This window comes from Epargyreus clarus, unplaced genomic scaffold (genome assembly GCF_041222505.1).
Source record: "Epargyreus clarus isolate Ecla_fem2 unplaced genomic scaffold, WU_Ecla_fem_2.2 ptg000008l, whole genome shotgun sequence".
NCBI classification, from domain to species: domain Eukaryota; kingdom Metazoa; phylum Arthropoda; class Insecta; order Lepidoptera; family Hesperiidae; genus Epargyreus; species Epargyreus clarus.
This window is the reverse complement of record NW_027332216.1, coordinates 4,211,738-4,236,052: the sequence shown is the minus strand read 5'-3', so window position 1 is coordinate 4,236,052 and position 24,315 is coordinate 4,211,738. Positions and strand designations below refer to the sequence as shown.

The 24,315-nt window shown below is 34.8% G+C and overlaps 2 protein-coding genes across 2 annotated transcripts in view; one reads left to right on the top strand and one right to left on the bottom strand.

The window, feature by feature from the left end:
- The window catches only part of LOC140743992 (uncharacterized), a 45,624-nt gene extending 24,503 nt beyond the window's left edge, over window positions 1-21,121 (top strand). The window contains exons 3-7 of the mRNA XM_073075427.1: window positions 6,664-6,802; window positions 18,418-18,511; window positions 18,901-19,008; window positions 19,315-19,452; window positions 20,781-21,121. Coding sequence (XP_072931528.1) covers window positions 6,664-6,802; window positions 18,418-18,511; window positions 18,901-19,008; window positions 19,315-19,452; window positions 20,781-21,049 — 748 coding nt within the window. The 3' untranslated portion in view covers window positions 21,050-21,121. The remainder of the gene's footprint in view (window positions 1-6,663; window positions 6,803-18,417; window positions 18,512-18,900; window positions 19,009-19,314; window positions 19,453-20,780) is intronic.
- The window catches only part of Nasp (Nuclear autoantigenic sperm protein), a 186,609-nt gene that overhangs the window by 40,952 nt on the left and 121,342 nt on the right, over window positions 1-24,315 (bottom strand). The window lies entirely within an intron of this gene.

Below are 24,315 nucleotides of genomic sequence, written 5' to 3'. Positions count from 1 at the left end.
GGACCGAACTTGTTTCCGTCGACCCCGAGTTCAATTTAAAGTTAACGAAAGCATTCACAGTTTTTGCTGCCAAGTAGACCAATAAAACGTTGGCACAGTTTGCTGGAGTCGGGAATGATATCATAAATAGCACTTGCGACGTTAAGATCTGCCTAATATTCGATCGTCTTCGTCTACCTATTACTTACTGTCTTACTGGGCACGGGTTTCCTTGCAGAATGAAAAGGATTAGGCCGTAGTCCAACATAGGCGATAATTGCAACGCAAGACACAACTCTCAAGCAAAAATGAAGGAAACTCGAACAATTTATCTAAGAGTAAATTAATCCATTTGCTTAGCTGAATACCCCGATATATCCCTGTGTATGGATTAAAATTAAATTTATCAACATACTTGACACGTAGCAGTAAAGATATCGTGGAAAACTACTCTGTATTATTTTATGACGCTGTGCAAGAAAAGATTCGATTCTATTTACATCTTCAGTGAACATACTCTTACTCGTACGTCCGTTATTAATAATTAATCCTTCCAATTTCACATACTAAAGATAGAAATTTGACAACAACTCATGTCGATTTTGGTGGGGAAAACATTACATAGATTAAATATTAATGACGGGCGTTAGGGTTGTCAAATTGAATTCCGATATAATAATTGATCAATTATTTGTCCTAATGTACGTATCGCGTGAGCATAATGAGCACTTTGTTGGAATGAGGGCAGGTGATAATGAGGAGTACTCTAAAATATGAAAAGGAAAATTCCTACATTAGAAAATAAAGTCGCAACTTGACTAATTACTTTTGTTCAAGTGATAGCTCCTACTTTATTATTACGAGTGTGAGTACGCAGCAACTCTGCCATACTTTATCTAATCGCCTACCAAAATTAACAAATAACGATTGTATTAATAGACTAACGCAATGATAGGCTCTTCAAAAAGTGCAAAAATAAAAGGATGATACTCCATCCACATAATTTGGACTCCTAGCAGTCCTCCATGGTTCGATTTGCACAATTTTGCCACGAACGTGCAAGATGTGGACTGAATGTCCTCATCAGATATTTCCGAAGCGCTATGACATGGGGCTCTTTAAAAGAGGTGCAAAAAAGCTCTTCATCAAAACCGGCGACGTCTTAACGACCCTCGGGTGTTGTAAATGTCTACAGACGAGAAAGTAGTAAACTCTAAATTTCTATCAAGCAACAAGTTTGCCTAATCTTAAATTATAAAGATAATTCCAATGTGATATCTGTCTATTAATTTCTATAAGGCAATAAATGTATCTTAAATCATAAAAAAATATCCAATGTGATATCTGTCTATGTTACAGCTAAGTTACAGAAAAACTAACGTACTTACAACACGACCATTCCAACTTGCGCCAACTACCCTGTTTTCTAGAAGGGTTGCTACATTGTTAGCACGCGCGTCACGTATTGCAGTTGGAAAAGACCTTCGCTGACCCGGTTTACCGGAAAAATACCATTACTTAACAATAAAACTCGACAGGGTATTTCGACTGCGTATTTAGGTACGCACCGGAATAATATATTTGGTATGGACGACTGTATTCTATAATAACATAGAAATTTTAATTACACACATTGATATACTTTCTTATTATGTATTTTTCAATGTCAGGGGAAAATTTTAAGATAATACTCATACAACCCTAACGGAAGATACAAGTATTTGAACTTTCTATTCGACAAAGGGCAGACGTATAGCATATTGCAGGTGTGATTCATATTTTCATATTCCAATGGGATTCATATTTTTATAATATTAAGTGGCAAATTAGCATGCAGTCCACCTTTTTTTTTTTTTTGTTTACGAGGGGGAAACCTTCAAAAGGTACCCGACGACGTGGGAGCGACGCCGGGTTATGTGGGATTTTTACCGCACTAAAACCCCCCCGGTGGTCGTCCTCAACGCTTGTTGGAGAACTCCGGGATCTCCGAGGGAACACAACCGGAGTCCTCCAAGCGCAATGCCCCGATCGGGCTCTACCCTGGGGGAGCACTTTTGGCTCCTCGACGGTAGGCGACCACACATACCGTCGTCCTTCCCGGGGTTGCTTGCTGGACGGTCCGAGCTCCCACTCTTGCCACCCGCAACCCCGGAAGCCCCTTTTAGTCGCCTCTTACGACAGGCAGGGGATACCGTATTCTATTCCCGAGACTACAGGGACAAGCATGCAGTCCACCTAATGGGTTATCGCTGTTGTTGCCCATCGACATCTGTAATTTTGAACCTTTCTAATCCAAACCAGTGTGTGAAACTGCTATTTTAGGGCAGAAACGAGTGTGGCTGTGGCCTCTGTCGCGTACATAGAAGATATTGAGGTACACCCCTCAGGGGGCCTACCACCATCTTTTAAAAACCATCATAGTTCAGAAAAGTTTTATTTCGTCCTTAAAACAGTAAAATATTCCATCATACACAGTTGAACAAACTTAAACCCTTATTAATTTTTCGGTTATCCATTGTATAAAACCAACTGAAATTGTCATATTTTGCTTAAAAAGTTAAATTTCCGGCAAAAAAGTAAAAGTATGATTAAAATAATATTGTTTTAAGAGATGGTAGTAACCCCCCAGGACATAATTCAATATAAATTAAGTAATCAACTATGCGGTTCAATTTCATCTAAATCTCGGTCTTACAGTGTAATAACACATAATCTTAACGAACAAATGAAGAAACAAGAAAAAGGTTAAAAGCTTAGAACGTTCATAACGAAACCCAATTTCCTTTCGACGAAGATGGTTTAACGTTAAAGTAAGCGTAGAACTTAATTAAAACGTAGTTTGCTTCTTGTTTTATTAAAGTTGTTCGGAAATATTAAATGTATAGTCGGGGAACAAGAAATAGTGCGCGCTAATTAATATAATTAATATTTTTTTATAAAATAGGAGAAGCAGACAAGTTTGCTCCATCTGATGGTAAGTGTCTACTGCCACCCATAGACATCCGTAATCAACCCTACATAAGATTAAATTCCTAGCCGGTTAGTAAAAGTATGTTTCCCTTAACAAACCACAACATAGCAACACTGAACACTGCTGTAATTAGGTAGAAATAGATGGCGGTGGTGCCTCCGGAGTAGAACCATAGAAGGTTCTACCACCTTGATTGTACCATTCCATTTGATTCAATCCATTACGAATTTCGTCTAAATTGCTTTAACTTGTAGATTTTAAAAATGCAAAGGCTGGCACGAATATAAACGGATTAAAAGAACGAATGCAGTGATTCTCTATTTTAGACTGCGGTTAGCTGAAGTCTGAATAGGTAATATAGATTATGAAGGTCTGTTAAACTTAAACGGGACTGTTGAGAAACAAAAATTTGGCTTCTATTTTGAAGATGTAGGAGTAAAATCTCAGTCATACGATTTCCAAGTTATATAAGTAGGAATTAGAATAAGCCACTCAGTGGTAGAATAAGAAATCTTTCAAAATTGTTTGACATTCAATAGCCATTACATATTACCTTATTCACAAATAAATTTGATTTGATTTGAATGTACTGGCTCTACCACTTTCAAAATATATGCAAAAGATTGCTTTAAATCTTTTGCATATATCCGTGTCCAGTACCCTTACCATGAGGTTTTACGTTTCGACAAATAACTAAATTCTAAATTCGACAACCCATACGATTTCCTAGTTCTGACACAATCCGCTAGGGGCGCTGATTGGAAATTGTATGGGCAAATACGTAAACAAATACCAAAACAGTCATATTTGTCAAAACGTAAACACTCATGGTAGGGGTACAGCACTGATACAATGCTTAATGAGTTAATGACGATGATAATTAAATTTCCCACTTGAAAGAGAATTCATTAACGCGGTTCACATTTCTCGTTTTTCAAACAAAACCGGCATTCTTAGCGAACAAAGGAGCTATTATGGTCTCATAATACTTATATTTTAATGAAGAAAACCACATAAAGGCCGCTGCTTGCTGTAAACAAGGGATTTTACTCTACCACATAAAAATTAATGAATGAAAAGAACATTTTTGAATCTCATTTAGTTATTTTTAAAATCTACAGACATAAAATATTCACAAAAGTGTAAAGGAGTCTTTGTAGTAGGAGTCTGATGTACTTTTGATTTTATAATAATCAACTGTTTAAAAAATTATATATTTTTATACTTAAATACCTAACATTTTCATTTACGATCAAGTTAATCCAAAAGATCAAAAGATCATGATCATCCAAAAGATACTATTTTCATAAATTCTTTAATATAAAAAATAAAACCTTCTTCTTCTTCTTCCTTCACACATTGCTATAAGAAAAAACTAAAGGAATATCATATGAAGAACATAAGTATCCCACAAAACGTGTTTTACTTGTAAATATTTCAAACGAGCGCAGACGCTTTTCTTTGTGAATAAATGGAGGTTTTACGTTCAGCTATCGTGGCCTCCTTTTATAGACACTCGTGGATCTCGAGGGAAACTTCATATTCACAGAGTATGGGGTAACAGAACAAAGTTGGCGCCGCGGCGTTTACGCTTACAGATGAAATTTCTATTGTGAAACGACATTATAATAAGAGGGATGATAAATCAGCCATGAATTCAGGGGGCGTCCAGACATATTGGCGCCGCTATGAAGAGCAATCGATGGAGGTACGCTGTAGAGTAATGATCTTTTGAATGAGCTTCACTGATGTGACTATGAAGTACGATGCCATTTATTAACTGTATATAAATTTAAGAAGTAGTCCACCTTTTAGCTTCCTGAAAATATCACCAAAGACATAATATCACTTTATGAAACTGTTAGTATGTGTTCTATTTGAGATAGAAAGTCTAAAAGTAAAGTTAGTGCAATGTAGTAGGCAAACAACTACTACACGGTTTGAAACTATACCATTATACATTTTTGGTCGCAGATTGTTGCAAAGTTACTTTATTTTAGTTTAATGGAGTTTAATTTCGTATATTAACGCTTGTTACCATAAACTAGTAATGACAATACCATAACAATTACATGCAGCATAGAAACACGATAAAAATCAAACGGGAAATATAGAAGCGTTGAGATTGATAAAAATATATGGCACCTCTAGTTTTTAGACATTGATTATTATGAATTTCAAAAACGATATGTTGAAGACTAAAATGAGAACCTCTTGAGTGCCTGGGGTATTGGGAATTGAGCTGGTACTTTAGGATGAAACAGAACGCCATTAAATAGGAGACACAAGCAATTCGACAGCATTTGCTGTACTAAATCGAATCAACTCCTGATTTGTGTTTACGTGGCATCAAATTGACTGTCGGGATCAGACGGAGCAATTTTGCTGAAAAAGGGTACGTTTACTTGTTTTTTACGACCCAAAGTGCGATTGTATACTCTCGTAAATCAGGCCGAAAGGATACTACAGGTGTGGAGGAAGACGACGAGTATAAAACAACTTAATGTTTGCTCTGAAGTTGAATAGATTCGCTGTGGAGACATTTTAGGCAGGTAAAATAAGGAATCTGAAACAAAAATATTACTTACTAAATATAAATCGAGCCTAAGTATAATAAAATCTTAGTGTTCTATGAATTTGCATGTGATATCTTAAGTACTTCGAGATAATTAGAAAATGGGGAAATTTTAACGGAAATACGTTATGAAATATTCATACCATAGTTTATTGTAGATTTTTTTATATTTATAACTTTAGCTTTATGTGTTTGATGTGAACGGTATGGTATGAGAAAGATTACATGAGATATTTCAACTTAGTCGTCAGGGATTGCAACGCATATGGTCGGGTCGGTCTCAGATTTCCCCAGCCTATTTAATATTTTAAATTAAATTGTAATATTGTTACCTTATTTCGCAAATAAATATGTTTGATTTGATTTTGATTTGATTTAAAATGTTTATGGGCGGCAGTGACCACTTACTATCAGATGGACTGCGAGCTCATTAATTTGATAAAAAACAACTTAAAATATGTTACCAAATTTACATGAATAATAGGCAGCCTTATTTCGCAGTAAGTAAACTCCAACGCCACTAGCGGTCGTCCATCAAATAAAGTGCTGGCTATTTGAGCGCAGCCCTACTTAACCCGACATATCGTACATTACCTGAAAAGCGATTCAAATATATTTTCCTCAACCGCAACCTTTGATGTAAATATGTTTTCCATTCTCATGTCTGTTTTACAAGAATAATTTAAATTTTCGTAGACTTGAGCAAAATTTTAAAATTATTGTTCAACATATTTCTTAAAAACTTCAGTGATGGATTAGATTTTAAATCCCTCTCACGAGGGAATTACGGGGTTCAAATCCGGGATATACACTTCAAATTTTTCAGTTATAGTGTGTTTAATTAATAATCTCATGGTGAAACTTACACATCCGAGTTCGCCAAACAGTCTTAAAGGTTTGTGAAGTCAACCTTTCTGAACTTAAGCAGCATGATTGACTACTGCCTAAACCTCCACCTAAGAGAACAGGAAGGTGAAATAGACATGGAAACAGATATGTGTTACACCTGTACCCATGAAAACTGAAAACGTTCGAACATAAATCGCTTGTTAGTTGTTATATTTTGTTGTTGGCTATCAGTGGTACTAATAAGGGTTAATATGATGATCATGACGATGATCACCTGTATTTGTTCCAGTTGTTCGTCGGCGATGCTGTGCGCTGCAATCATGACGGACCACTGGGAGCACGTGGTGTGGGAGCGGGCTGCTCTCGCCGCGCTTGCCAACGCCTCCAACACAGCTCTCCAGTGGCTACTCGACGAGAAACTTGCTAAGGTAACTGCTAAATACTTGTTTTTTATGATATAGGAGTAGCAGACGAGCATGCAATCTACCTGATGGGAAGTGGCTACTGCCGCCCATGGACATTTGTAATCAACCCCAGAAAGCATTATTTCCTATCCGAGGTCGGCCACAAACGCGCCGATACCCCTGAGGAGTAAGCTGGAACGCCTCGGAAAACTATATCTCCCTTACCACTCCCTTCAAGCCAGAACATAGCAGCGTTTAACACTGCTGTGGTGAGGCAGAAATAGGTGTGACTGTGGTGTCGCCGAAGTCGAACCAGAAAGGGTTCTACTACCATCAAATCAAATTCATTCCCCTGTTCTTCTTTGAATCGTTCATGTCGTCATGGCACACTCATGCATGCCGTCTACCTTGCATATGTAATGAATTTGCATATGTAATGTTTATCCCCAGGAGTGACATATTTTCTATTTTATCGCAATCTTCTCACAACATTTTTAAACAAACATCCTCCCTTTTCCTCCAGCACTTACCTCGTTTCTGATTAAAGTAAATATATGATACCTCACATTTATAACCCTTGTTACTTAAAATATACTAGACATTTGTGCAATGATATTTTATTTATGTATCCTCCAAAAGTCAGTGTATCTTCTGCAATGTGGGCTATACCCTCGTCATTGCAGTCAAACTGCAGTCGAATACAAACACACATTCCATTCTCCTAACATCAAAGTAAAGCCGCGGTACCGCAAATTCCTTTAATACAACAAGTAACATTTCATACAATGAACCAAGCATTACGGAGTTGAACACGACCTTTAGCTTTCGCCTTTCACCCCAAAGGATGAATTCCAGTAATCCATTAGCGAGTTACTCATAGTAATCCAATGCTCATTATTTTTCTATTCACAAGCGGATTCACCTACCTTCATCAAGGGAATCAATTAGTGATATGGCGAAAACTTGGAACAATGTAATTGTTACACGTAATTGTCCTTGTAATCATTAGTGAAAAGCTTAATTACAGGCGCCTGGAGAATAACTAATTTACTGTGAAAATTGTAGAGTGCTTGAAACTCGTCGCTTGATTGTTATCGTTACGGCTGGCCTAATTTTTAATTGTGGGAATAAATGTTTTGGAAGCATAATTATTCGTCGTCAACTTATTACTACCATATCACTGGGCATTACTCGCTTCCGAATGCGTAAGTAATGTTTTTTTAAGTATAATGTGTACCAAGGATTTACAATAATTTGTTGTTACCGAGCTTCCGCCGCTGTGGTGTTATTAAAAGGTTTATTGTTAAGCTTAATACTTAAATTTGTTTAACAATTTAACAAAATTTATTTTTGAAATTTTATAATAAAAATATAATCCCCGTTGGAAACAACACACCTTAACCAACTTTTGCCTACCACACTTCAAATATAGATTGGCACAAAATAGCATTTTTTAAACTTTAAAAGTACCTACATACATACATTCACATTTACTATTTCTAAAGGGCGTCAATAAATAACTATTGTGTATACACCTACTTATAAAATCTAAATATATACACACAAGAAAAGTTAACATTTTATGTCCTAAATAAAACGTAAGTTCCATAAAAAACACCCTCAACCTTACTCTAAGCATAAATTAAATTATTCGGCAAAGTGTGAAAAGCAAGCTTACTTTTTTCCGTCAAAACATTTCTCGGTAAAAAGCATTTCCATCTAAAATTATACAGCATGAATTTCATTATTATATCTGAATAAATTTAACGCCCCCGCCAACGTATCACAGTTACTGACGTCAAACTTGGGTAAGCCTGAATAGAAATGTTTCGAGGGATAAAATGAAAATCCCTCTACACATCCCTTTTGATTTATCCGTTCTAAAGATCCCTCTAGGTTTTTCTCTTCTCTATTTCCCATCTATGTATTCTCTACTTGATTACGGTACTCTTATGGTTATGGCTAAATGTATGGCTTATTCAATTTTTCTACCTCTATATATAATATATACCTATGGATCGTTATTTCTATTTCGCATTTATCACTCTACTTTCTTTCGAGTTTCTTAATCCGTGCCTCACATAGACACATAAATAGAAAATAAATGGCATGTCTTTGAAAGTAGAGAAATTGACTTAACATAAAAAAAACCATAATTTCATCATTGAGAAGATTGTAGAATGACTCATTTTCTACATTAATTGTAATTGTAAACTTCTCTACGTAACAAAATAATAACAATGTTACAAAAATGAAAGGTAAAAATGTTGGACACTAATAAAACAAACTATTTTCTTGATTCAATTTACAACTTTTATTATTCCCGCGTAAAATACAAGCGCGTTCTTTTTCTTGTTTTATGCTAATGCACACAATCGTATAACCCATACAGCCAATGACTATATAAATGGGCACTTATTATTATAAAAATCACACATCATGAATATAACACAAAATAATAAATAAAACAATACTATAATTAAATAATTTGAATATATTGCTAACAGACACCAATAATTTCTAGTGAAGCGAACATTGTTTATGCGAATAATACAAGTGTACTTCAGAAATATAACAAGATTACACCCCAACGTTGTAAATGAACTCGTTATAATGATTTTAATAACGTACCTACATATCGACAAATATAAAATCGGCCGTGCACCCGAATCAAAATAGTTCGAATTTGTAGGATTTGGATTCAAAGAATTATACGAGCAATTAATGATTTGTCTTAATTATTCAAACTAAGTTTAATTTACTTATTTTTCATTTAAAGCAGATTAATTGAAACAAGTTTCATCATTAAAATATGAAAGAGTCAGTCAGTCATTGAAGCATCTTGTTCCAAGATTATATTTTCATCATGTAGAACAGGTTTGAATCTTTATCTAGCCATGAAGTAGCGTAATTGACTTAACTAATATAAGTGATAATTAACAGCCCCAAATTGTCATCGTGGCATAACAAATAACGACAAATGCATCGTTAGATAACGCAAAGATAGGCATAGATAGATAGGCGATAGGATAGATAGGCGTCGTTAGGCATAGATATGATAAAATTGGAACGTCTCTTTTATCCCTTACCAAATCCTTCAAACCAAAACTCGGTAGCCCTTAACTTTTTCTTACAGGTAGAAATAGTGTTAAAAGATAATAGGTGTCTAGGTATATAAAGGTATATGACGTAATTGTATAATGACCTCAGTAACTTCATTCGAATACGACCCTGAACACTTGGCCGTATAAAAAAGCAATTTCATAATAACGAAAGCGAAGTTTTTGCATATTAACGGCACGGACTTAGAATTACATTTACTAAGTCACCTTGACGTATTTTTGCTTAGCACGCAAGCCTTTTTAGGGTGGAATTAGCAAGAGGATTACGTACACCACTTGCAGTATTTAGCGACGTACCGTTATTAGGTAATCACTAATCACTGGCTAACTTTATTTACACAACAACAATTTATTATTTAATTAATTATTCATGTCACATTTACAAATGACAAAACAAAAGTGTTTAAAATCTGGAATGCCTAGAATACTCGAAAATAGGTAGGCATAGTCCCCGCCAAACTGCTGACCCGCTCTGAAGTTGTTGCTAACAGATGAAGTCATACAATTTACTATGGCGACGCGATTCATTTCTATATTCAGAATACTTACTTATAGAAAGTTACGTTTTCAACTTAATCACTACTTAATGTATAATATCTATCTTTAAGAATGACTACCGACAAAAAATACCTTTTTTTTTTTGTTATCGAGGGGGAAACCTTCAAAAGGTACCCGGTGCCGTGGGAGCGACACAGAGCTGTGTGATTCTTGCCGCACTAAAGCCCCGATGGCTGTCCTCGGCGCTGCGTAGAGCGCTCCGGGATCTCCAAAGGAACGCAACCGGAGTCCTCTTAGCGCGTTGCCCCGTCGGGCTCCGGCCAGGTGAGCTTGACGCTCGCCACTCCGTCTGGTGCGTAAGACGGTATGCGAGCACACATACCGCCGTCCTTCCCGGGACCGCTGGCCGCGCGGTTCGAGCTCCCACTCTTGCCGCCCACAACCCCAGAAGCCCTCTTTTAGTCGCCTCTTACGACAGCCAGGGAATACCGTACCCCTATTCTGGTCCCGGAACTACAGGGACAAACAAAAAATACCTAGATATTTTTTTTATATTTTGAACATCTCACTTCATTACTACAGCTCCATGTTCTCATTTTTTTTTCGCTAAATAAATATTCAGTTTCGCACTTCATTAATTCTCAAGTACATACATTTCAAAATACTACTCTTGGTTTGTTATGACCTATTTTACCTAGATTCTGTGAAACGTGTGATTCTATTCATTACTGGATACGTGATTGGAGAGTCCTTGACCCGGTGAGGCTCTGTGGATACTCTAGAGCAAAATCTGTTCAGAATAAAGAGGGTTGTGATTATAAATCATATTACATTTTTTATTCAAAGGTAGATAGGGAGTAGGGTTGCCTACAGCACAGATTGGGCGGATTTTTACAATCAATGCGAGTGATATATACGGAATGTAACTGGCATGATATACATAAATAAAAATAACTACAGACACTATTCAGCCTCACCTTCAGTATTTAATTAAAATTGCCAATTCCAAATACAGATATAAACAAACGTTGGGACATAAGTGGATTATTAAAATTAGTTCCACTGCGCTCCTAAAGCATCTTCAATATATGTGTTAACAACAATAACAACCATATTCATGTTCATATTTTTTAATGTGACGTCACTACACCCTAGAGGAAAGATATATAAATCCATTCACGAATTGTTCTACTGAAAGGCTGAAAGTTTAATAAGTACATGTTGAAATTGGTTGATATATGGTACAACTATGCCAATAAAAAGGGCCAATTAGCGTTTTGTTCAACTATCGGGACTCAATCTTGTAAGAACCTAAATACAGGATGAATCACTTCTCTTGGGACAGTCGCCAACCCTATCCCTTACCCTGCTCAGAGAAGGATGAAAGAGCAACTATATAAGTTGCACGTGTGCGTGTGTAAATAAATACCAAGCTTAATGTCATAATTATTTAAGTCACATGAGTAACTATTATATCCATAGTTTACATCCTATTATATCCATAGATTAGTAAAGATTACTCGCTCCTAACAAGAAATGTAACCTTTTGACAATTGTCACTGTCATCTATTTTTGTGTTTGAAAAATATTTAAAAAATGTAGATTTTAGATCATTTACGAATGAAACGATATTTCTTCGCACTTTTTTTTCGATTTCGTATCTTAACTTCGCATGTTGGCATTGTTCCGCGTAAATTACACCATGACAGCCATTGAACGGCTGACAGACTCGTCAGCCATTTAAGTCATTTAATGGCTTACTTCAATTACAAGGCGGCGAGATATCTTTATTTATCTATGCGTTTACATAAAATCCCGCCAATAACCGTTGCTGACATTCCCGTCTTTAATTTCATTCCAAACTATCGTACCAATGATAAATTATGTACACAGCCTTGTCTACATTTCGTGGCGACGAAAAAATAAACTAATTATTTATTCACTTAATATTTTACTACATATTTACAATGAGTAATGTTTCCAGCATTATAGATTATGCTTCACTACAACCAATTTAGGTTATAGACAAAGCAAAGATATCTATGGTTAATTAAAGCTAGGTAAAGGAGCACAGACTTGATTTTCCAGGCTCTCACATTAGCATTTTAACAACTCGCACGTACTTCGCTCTAATTGGACTTCACTTTGCGGTCTCAGCCCGTTTTATAAAGGTTACGGAATTAACGACAAATTTCGAGCTAACAAGTTACCGAGTTCGTTAGTAGTAAGGACGTACTTACTTTGTTTATGGGAATGAAATCGTAAACAATAGTGATAGTGTTTATTAATCTGCAGCGTACAGACCACAGAGCATTAATATTCTGGCCGAAAGGAGAGAGTCTAAGGCCGTGAAGACATGACTTATAAAAAATATTACAAAGTGAAATATGGTCCAAGTAGAATTCTTCGTAGTTCATCAAAGCTCAAAGCAAAAAAGTTAACATATTTGTCGATAAACCTCTAAACAATAATAAACCAATAAATAATGTCTTAGAGCTGACAAGTAGGCACTAAAATAAGTAATTTAAAATTAGTTTTCGGAAAAGGGATTAAGTTGGCACGTCCTAAACAGTGGCAACACATTTATGATTAGCTTCAAAGTTCAGATAAATACGCCTGTACATTGTCCTATTCTATAAAATGGAGTTATAAGTTACAGATATAAATAAACGGCAGTGACCAGATAAGTTATTACTTAGTAAAGGAGTCATTCACGCGAAAATACACATTGACATTATCAGCAAAATACTATATTGAAATGTCAACACAATGTCCGTGTCACGTAGACGCGGCAAATTACGATTGACATTCGGGTCTCAAGTTACTAGGCCCTCAGCCCTGCGTCCCAGGAGATTGTTATGTCATTTGCGAGGGACCTTCATATCTTACACTCACTTCAATAGATACTCATATTAGCTTACGTATCGTAACGTGGTATACATAAGTATAACATAAGTAGGTGCTGAGGTAATTCATATTGATGAAATATTAAAATAATACTACTGTCTCAAAATATCAGTGTAAACTCCGGAGATTATGTCAGTACATAATTTAATACTTGCATGTATAATAACAAAGAAGCGTAATTTTCTATAATGTAGGTGTAGCAGACGAGCATGCAGTCCCCCAGTTGGCAAGTGGCTCCTGCCGCCCATGGACATCTACAATCAACCCAAAATAAGATTGGATTCTTATCTGAGGTCGGCCACAGATGCGCCGTTACCCCTGAGGACTAAGCTGAAATGTTTCCGAAAAATATGTCTTCCCCACCACACTCAACAAACCCGAACACAGCAGCCTTTGCCACAACCGAACGATTAAGAGATAATTCTCCCGCCTAATAAATTTATATAACCAACAACTATTTTTTTTTATAATATAAGAGTAGCAGACAAGCATGAAGTCCACTTGATGGTAAGTAACTACTGCCGCCCATGGACATCTGTAATCAGCCCCAGATAGGATTAGATATTCCTACCTGAGGTCGGCCACAGATGCGCCGCTATCCCTGAGGACTAAGCTGGAACGCCTCGGAAAAGTCTGTCTCCCTTACCACACCCTTCAAACCGGAACACAGCAACGCCTAACACTGCTGTTATTAAGTAGAAATAGGTGTGACGGTGGTGCCGCCGGAGTCGAACCACAAAGGGTTCTACCACCTTCAACTTTTGTTATTTTCCATTCTCTTGGCAAAGAAAGAAATTATTTGATCGATAAGATGAATCGCAAAGTTCAGCGTTGCCTTGTAGTTTTCGAAAAGGGCACAAAAAGATCTTAACAAGGCGTTCTTCTTTGTCTTTGAAAACGTGTTGGCGGACTCCTCTATTGTTTTTCGCTAATGGCTGCTCTGCCTGTTTGGCTAAAGTCAAATAAAACAGTGGTTTATCGACTCACTCGTCTCTAAAGGAAGTAAAAAAAAATATATATTATGAGTTTTATGCGGGTTCGATTAAATTCGTATATCTTGAAAAAATACGCATCCAATACTCTGTGTCTTCTAAAATATCTTCTAAATTCTTACCATGTTTTGGTATATTTAACCGTCGTCCATATAAAATTCTATACGTTAAATATAACGTAAGTACTCGCAGTATACTGTAGCACTACCATGAGTTTACAAAAGTATTACTCGCTAGCGACTGCGTAAAATAAATGTATGAAAAATTGTACAGCGCCTCTGGTGGTTACTCGTAGAACTAAATTCCGTAGTGTGAGCCACTCGTAACGTAAAAAACCTATCGAAATCAAATCGCTAGCGAATGTCATTATGATCTTTTGCCATACAAATTCGGTCCCATGAGTCATTAATTTGACAGACGTTGTCAAGAAATACCGTAACGATAGTAGTTATGTTATTCACTAGCAAAATGACAATAGTTTTCTATTTACAATTTCTCTAGTGGCGTTTCTATGCCAACTCATGGTAGTGCTACTGAAGTATAAAAATAAAACACTATAGACAGTACAAATAAAATGTTCTTTTATAAAAAAAAATGCCGTCACGGGACGCCTGGCAGATGTGAAACATTGACATTATTTTGTAAAAGTAATATGCAGAAAAGAACATATTGTGATAGGAACTAAATATGTCATAATGATAAAATAAAATATTACGATTTTTTCCAGATAACGATGACTATTTATTGAATTCGATTGCGCATGGCGACGCGTCGCCACACCGTACACACTACTGCATATAGACTGTATATATATACCATCGTATAGCGTGGCGACGCCACGGCATGCGTCGCCACGCCAGAAATCGGTTTTACGTGCGGCTATAGATGTTTCACATCAAAAAAAATATTTGTTCTGTCTATAGTGTGGTGGTGTTGTAGTTTTAGTTTTTACCTGTGACCTCTGACAACGTGATAACATTTCGTTGTAATCGGTTATGTAGTTAAGGCGTGATAATGTAGCAAACAGACAAACTCAAATTTGCATTTATAATATTAGTTAGGATTTACTTTTTCAAATAAGAGACGTTAAACGTTAAAACGTTACGGAAACAAAATGAATTAAGATGAATCGTGACTGCGTTTTCTAAGTGTTTTTCAGCGTTTATAACAATATTTCAAAAGCTAAATATAATCCGTCAATGTTATTCTCCGTCACTGATTTAGCTGAATAAATGAAAAGATTGAAATCCGAGCGGGAGAAAAGCGACGAGAGAAAATGATGGAAGAAACCATTATACAAGACAAGGCTTTTAATCCGTCGCCTCTGAAATATTGAATTTATGTCGTCAATAAAACATTTTTCGCTAAATTATTACAGGAGTTCCGTAGGTATGTTTAATAGAAAACACCAGTTGTTCCTGTCTGTCGGTCACAAATTGTTTTCTCTAGTTATATCTGTGGTGTACCTACAATATGTCAAACATATAAATCTCTATCTATCCATAGACAATAGAAAAAGTAAATGCTGCACGAAGAACTAGTATATACGAGTATTTAATAGGGATAGCCCCTGTACAGATTACTACATATACACTTTTCTCTACCCATTGTGGGTTCAAACGTTATTATCAGTCAAACTTATTATCAGTTTCGTAGTTATTCGGTAGGGTATTTTGTGAGATAAGAAAGTTCGATCCGCTACGACTATAATTTACAAGCGATAAAACGTTTTCTAGTCTAAATCAGCTAATCAGAAGTTGATTACAGATGTCTATGGGCGGCAGTAGCCACTTATTATCAAGTGGACTGCACGACTTTTTGTTAGTTCCATATGAAAAAATACACTAAACATTGCGTATTTCGTTAAATAAATATATTTTTCAACGATCAAAACTTATTGGAACCCTTGATACGCTGGTCAAGTTCGCATTTCACAGAATTTATTCCTTTATCGTAATAATAAATTCCATCGTGGTATTGAAAAATGTTGTCATTCCTCAACGTCGCATTTTTCTTCTCTTTTATCAGAGTTGAGTGAACAAATTCCACGAGGTTTATTAAGTTTGCCCGCATTTTATCACTGCTGTTCGCCAACGAACCGTTAAGATCCAGTTATTTAGGTAACTAGTATTAACTTTCGGTAAACCACCCGCATGTAAAGCTTGATGTTAAAGTCATTAAAACATACCTTGTGATAGAGTGCAAGAAATGAAAGCTGAATATACAAGTTTTATATCAGAATATGTACCTTACATATTATTTTTTACTTTAGGGCGTCTGAATAGTACAACGTTATATTATTCGTGTTAAAATAAATCTAAAAGACATGATTTTAAGTGAGTATTTATAATTTTCAGGAAGGAATATTAAAGCCTCCGATAAGTATGCTTCTCTTAAGACACATTTTAAACCGGACTACAGCAAAGCTCACAATATAAGTGTGTGTGTGTGTCGCCGTGGTACCTCCGGAGTCGAATCACAAAGAATTTTACCTTCGAAGAACAAATATTTCATAACCATTGCGCATTATCAACACAACTACAATCAACACTCCCAAAGTCAATATATTTATCTACTATGTATATAACACTTTATCGCAGCTATTCGAAGCAGGTGACTTTTTTCTATTATTCATAGGAAACACGTCAGCTGTTTCCGCTAACCCTTTCATTGCCTCTTAATTGATACACAGCAATTTCAAAGCGATGTTATCGGTAAACGGGTCAAGGCTTGCAGCGGCAGTTATAATAAAGTGCAAATTTTATTAACCCACAACCTTGATTCTGCATATATTATAAAGTAACAACCTTGAATCTAAGGTCTTCGGTCTAAGATTGAAATCATTTGAGTTTTTTAACACTTTGTGTTTCGATTTTGGAGGCACCACCGCCACATAACAGCAGTGTTAATTGCTACTATGTGCTGATTTGAAGGGTGTGGTAAGAGAGACATCATTTTCTGAGGCATTCCAACTTAGTCCTCAGGAGTAGCAACGCTTTTGTGTCCAACCTCAGATAGGAATCTAATCATATCTGGAGTTGATTACAGAAGCCCAACTGTACCACCACCCAGAAGGTGGACTGTATGCTTGCCTACTAATTCTATATTATACAAAAAGACTTAGGTAAACATGAATGAATGATGTACGAGGGATTTAGTTATTAAATTATCTTAAGTACGTACCTATTCCTTTAGCTAAGTACAACATTTACTACCTCGAATGGATTAGTGACGCAAATGTGCGGTACTCCTGATTTAAGCGTACACTATCTCAAAGGCACATAGATCTAAATCAAATAAGATTATTCTGATAGACTTGTCGTAGAGATCTTGTGGTCCCGAGATCTCGAGGACTAAATCAATTTGACGTAGGTACGAATGGCGTAGCAGTGCTACGGTTGCTACGCAAGACATTCTCCTTAATAATCTTGTCGGCATCATTTATATTCATCATTCCTACATCATTTACCTAGCCTGCGTAATATTCTCTTATCATGAAATTATTTGCTTAACCCTGAGATTTATAGGATTATAACAGAGAATAAACAAATATCACACCCATTTAAGTAATTGGATGACTTCTTCATACCTTTAACTAGATTACACGAAACATTACATTTACGCACTTCATTATATACGTAATGGAGTTTTGTTTCTTAATTCCTATAAATTTAGTTTTTTTATTAATATTTTAAATTAAGGTTTATATTGTGTGCATCTGTGGCTGACTTCAGGTTATGTATGTGTGATAGTGGTGACTATCGATTATTACCGGTACGTGGACTGTATACTCGTATGCTGTTTCTATATTAAAAAGGTATTTCAAATAAATTAATTAAATATGTGTATAATAATCTATTAACATTCGGTAATCATAGTCAATCTATCCGACTTTTACCCGACTGTGGACGGTAATACTTATTTATAATTTTTTTATTCTTTATCTCAAATTTCTTGAAAAAGTCTAGCATATAAATGTGTCGTTGGATTCGTCTAAAATATGAGAATAAATACATCATTTCTTATACCCGATATTTATATCGGGTGGAAATCTATAAAAGGAATTTACACAAGAATAGTTCAATATACAATGCATCTATAAAAATACATTCTTTTACAGATTGAAGACACGAGCAGTCGGAAAGGTGGTGGAGCTAGTACATTTTTAGTGCCCATGAATGGCGGCATATGGACTATGTGCGTGTCGTTGGAAGGTAACTGATTTCGGCCATGATTTCCTAAAAAACTTTATTTGTAGCTTTATTTACGAAGTTTCTTCTTTATGCAGGCATCTTTTTGGTGATGGCTTTTTTACATTATTTAAGTATGAAATTCGACAAATTTGGTATATAGATTTAATTTGATACACAGATACAATTATCGAAATTCTAAAAGAAATACGAGTAATTACCTACTCTTTTTGAGTAGTCTCTGGGCATATAGTGGAATAGATTTTCATTGTTTTATTTGTATGTATGCTAGAGCACAGTATCAGGAGCTGTACTTATAATATATTTAATCATTTCTTCACATAAAATATTGTCATATTTATTTATTTTCATAATCAAGCTATGCGGTGTTATAAAATAAATTCTTTTTTCAGAGGAGGAGATTGAAATACTGTCTCGAATTGGATTCCCGACTCAGCCGCTTTGCACAAATTATTTAGCAAATAGTGATGATGAAGAGCCAAGGGCTGACTGGCAACATCGTAAGTACCATTACAGTTTATTTATTTTTTCTTAATAAATGTGTCAGTACCGCCTTAATGAAACCATTTAAAATTAATTGGGTCGGTAAAAGGAATAGTTAGTTTTCCATAAGAAAATTCGTCGTGGACTCATTGTAAATTGTACATAAAGTATATAAATGACTGAATACATTTGATTAAATGAATGAATTTTGAACATTTTCATCATATAATTTCCTAAAATAAATTAGTGTAAGTGAAATAAAAACACTATTATAATGGCAGCCAAAAATATAAGTCGTTTTACTACGAAATATTAATTTCTAGGTATGCAAAATCTTTCCATTTCGTGCGCCCTGGTGTGCCTCATAGTGCTGGGCAGTGCCGCCCTCGTTGGCATCTTCGGAGTATGCAAGCATCAGATCAGTGCGGTACTTATCACGGGTGTAATGTACCTTTTAGCTGGTAAGTTCTGTAACAATTACCTATTTTAAATAGAACCTACAAATTTACATCAAATGGGGTGTTCTATCGGGGTCAGTTGGTCAATGTCGTCAATGGACACCTGTAACTAATTCCATAGAGTAGAGTCCTTGAAGGTTGTAGAACCCTTTGAGGTTCGACTCCAGCGGTATCGCCACACCTATTTCCGCTTAATCACAGCAGTGTTAAGCGCTGCAGTCTATTTATTTAAAGGGTATGGTAAGGGAGACATACTTTTAGTCCTCAGGGGTAGCGGCGCATCTGTATCCGACCCCAGATCGGAATATCTAACTCTGTCTGGGGTTGATTACAGATGTCCATGGGCGGCAGTAGCCATTTACCATCAGGTAGACTGTATGCTCGTCTGTTAATCTTATATTATAAAAAAGAAAAAATCCTGAGGACTAGGATGGTCCCATACTAAGTATACATATTGAGTTTTGTAAAAATGTTATAGTAGGTACCAATATAATAAATGGGACTTCTGTAAATCTGTAGCCATAATATTAGACCAAGGACATTTTATTAGACTATACAATTTCCGTAACACTAACACAGAAACATAATATGAAACAGCTGTCCTTACTTTACGACGGCATCTAAATAGGACGATAAAAGTTTTACGATAAACCGTCATCTCTTATGGGATGATGACGTAGGCATGAAATGGAATTAACAAACTATTGCTACGTTGCAATATAGGATAAATCTTATATATAAAATTGTCGTGTCACAATGTTAGTTACCGAACTCCTCCGAAACGGCTTTACCGATTTTCACCAAATTTTATATGCATATTCAGTAGGTCTGAGAATCGGCTACTATCTATTTTTCATACCCCTAAATGGGTTAAGGGTTGTTCACCCTTAACATTTTTTATTTATGTGGCAACACAACGTGTGCCGGGTCCGGTAGTAAATGAGAATATACTTAAATTCTTTCTTTATTTTATATTTTGACAAATGATATTTACAGAATTGTGGGGAAAAATCCTAAGCAAAACTATTTATTTGTACCTATTTATGCATTTCGTATCGTTTAGTGGCCAGTTTTTAAATGAAATTTATAGTAATAAAATTATACAAAATATTTTTTGTATAATTGGCAAAACTATTCTGAGGACACATACTTTGTGTAGGTATTTTATAATTTTAGAAAATGTTACCATATACATTTCAAAAACTTGTTTGTAAGAGCAGGATAAAAGATCCTGCTGTCGGGCACAAGGCTCTCCATAACTGGGGGAAATCTAGAGCATACGCCAGATTGATGGAAAAAATATTGGTTTGATATGACTATTTTTATTACAGGTCTATTCGCAATGTTCACGTTGATGATAATACACTTCAAGCGAGTGCAACGTGTGTCTTCTCGCGGTATTCACGGCGATGACACCTGTGATGGTGTCATCGGACCTCGGCATCTCGCTCTTCCACTGCTATCCGCGAGAGAGTTCACCACATCCTGGTCCTTAGAGCTGGGATGGGGAGGAGTAGTACTTGTAACAACTACGTCACTGCTATGGATTTTACTGTCGAAAATAATGCGGTACAACCCTATCTCGTCTATGCTGTTGTGAATCTGTTTACTGCCTTTATATTCAAAAGCGCCATATTCCAAAATCTGCATATTATTTTATTTAAGTAATTATTTGTTTAAATACCAAAATTCGTTTACACAATTTAAAACAAGTCATCTGGATAATTTATCTGGAAACAAATTACACAACATTTAAGGCAAGTGTGTGTATATTATTGGTCAATTATTATTGGTACTGAGAATACAAATTGTTCTAACAGGAAATGTCAATATATGGAACCATACAGTAAGAAACAAATTGACATCGGTTAATGATTCGTATAGTAATGTAGGTATCTACTTCGTTTAATTTACGTGAGTATAATATACGTGCATTTACATTTTATTCTTGTCTATTCTTACACTATTGCGACCATAGTTTTTTTTATTGCAACACCAACATCATTTTTAATGTAGGTATATCTCGTGCTTTTGCAGTTTTACCTACATACTTAGGACTCAGCAATCACAATCCTTTTTAAACAATTTTATGGTTAGGTACAAATTACAATATAAGTTTCTTTTATACCACTATACCTACCTATAAAAAATTGCTTAAAAATACCCAATTTAAAATGTTATGGTTAAAATTAAAACGAAAGAATACCTAATTTATAGGATTTTAAAATGTTAAAATAAATCTCCCAAAGCTTATAAAATCTAGCTTAGGCCATCGCCAAGCTTACTGCCGTCCATTGCTATTAATGTTATGATTAAATAAATTTGTTCAAGATTTTATCCTCTCGTAATATTGTCATAAAAACTCGCTTGAAGTTGTGGCAAAAATCTATTCGTAATTGTAAAATCTTTTGTTTGTACGTCACTGAATTCTAAAAGATGCATTTGGTTATACAATATTTCTAAACGTATACTAAAAATAATGTCATTTTAATGAAAAGAATAAAAATTGTTGAATACGTCTTATTGCATATTTTATGCTACACTTGAGCTTTTCAAATATGAACATTGTAAATCTATTGTGAATTTTTAAATGCGCTATGCCTACAATTGTATATTGTCATCAAACTCAATTTTTCTATACAATAAAATCTTAAGCGATTTAATTTTTTATGATGTCTTTTATTATTACGACCTGCAACTTTGCAGTTATTATTTCAGTCTCAAAGAAATTAAATGGCGCACGTTTATCCACTGAAAATTTTACTATTTCAAAATGGTTCGTAATAAACTGAAATATTTGAATGCGGACAAATGAGGTGGTTATAAAAGAAAGTAATCTTCGCTCTCTTACATAAAATTCAAACAATGCTTGCAAATGAAGTGCAAAAATAACTCGGCAATGAAATGGCGCCATTTTGTAAAGGTTATGTTGGCAACATTGTAATATTTTGTTGGCAATTTTTAATTTTAAAATTCTTTAGTGTTCTAGATTTTCTATGGAAATTTGATAAAGATAGATTTTTTTCAATTCAGAAGGGAAAATATATGACGTAAATTACTTGAAATATTGTAATATTAGGCCTAATAATGATTTAATGGTCCAAAATATTATTTTTTAAATTATTCAGAAGGGTGAATGATCCATAATTAGACTTGCTAATGTACGATAGATACGTAATAATTTCTTTCTGTGTAATATCCTAAAATTCTAGCTATTTAATCATAGTTAAGCCACTAAATGTTTATCTTATAGCGTACCTATGCATAAAAATATTTTAAGAACTTCTTAGCATTATGTTAAAATAGATAGTTATTCCAGTGTAGAAGTACAGATAATTATAAAATAATTAAACTTTAATTAATTGAGTGTGAGATAGAGTTTGTGAAAGTTGGTGCTGTGAGTTTATTGAAATGTTTAATTAGAAATGTATAATTAGTTAGCAAAATGTATAAAATTGTACAATTTTATTATTTATACATAATTTTACCTGCGAAGCATTGTTATATATTGCTATGTATATAATAATTTGTGTAAGTATAATACGTGGTATTCTTGATTTTCATTTTGCTACTTATTAATATTTTAAATCAACTATCTTCTTAATACATATGAGTTAAAATTGTACCTACTATCTATATTGTATTTAGGACTGGATCGCAATAGTAAATGTATGTAGATTACAGTAGATATCATTTAGTTATATATCTAACGTAGCATTCACAAAAAAATAACGGGTACGTAAGTGCTCGAAAAACAGTTAAGTTCAAACAATATCTTACGGATTAATTCTCTAAAATAGCTTTAATTTTTTTAAACTATAACATTTATAAAGCACGCCATATTCTTGACTGTTTATGGATAACTTTATAGAGAGGTTATTACCGGATGTTTAGTAGGGCATGTACCATCTTGTTTTATTACTTTCAAGTTTGAAATGGTGTAGAATTGTTTTTTTTTTACTTCATTATAACAAAAAAAATATAATTTTATCTGGAAACAAGAAAACAGATTTTTATTTATACGGATAATTCCATCTTTTGCCGTATTATCTAGCTCGGCTACATATTGATACTATGTCATCAAGGTACTATGTATTTATAACCTCTGTCAAAAATGGTTGTAATCTAAAATTGCGACATCTCTGTAAAGAGTAAATAGTAATCTATTCTTATCTCTGTTCCCTTCCCGCTCGTTATCTATAACTTATAAGAGAGAGTGTACAGAAGACGCCATTTTGGATTATACCATTTAAAAAAATATATGTATTTAGTATTTAATCTGAACATACGATATAATATCTTTTGATTTCTACATTAATACCGCGTCTTCACGCTTGGTGTTTGCCGCAAACTCCAAACTTTTACAAACATTTGGCTCGTTATACGCTATCCTACAGGCGCTTGCAAACCTTTCAAACCAGGGCAAAGCCTCCATCCACACTTGAATTTCTGAAGTCGACAAGCGTGTGGACGCGTCATAAAATGATTGCACAAGTTATAGCAAGTCTATTAGATCTTAGTATATTACAATAAGTCCTGGAATCTCGAAAGCTTATTATTATGCACTGTAAGGCGCATTATTTATATTGTGATGTTAGAATTTTATGAATTAACGTTATTTATTCGTTGTGTTACAACATTATTTTGTACTTCGAATGCATAAAGCAATGTTATTTTGTTTAACAATTGTTGTTTTATTTCAATACCTCCCAATTACGTTAACACTACAACTTAAATTAGATTAATTAAAAAAACATTAATTTCAAAAATATTTATTTTCAATAATATTAAAGGTACTTATAATATAACCTGTACACAATAACTTATTGTTATTATTATATAACGAAAGCAATATTTACAAAAATA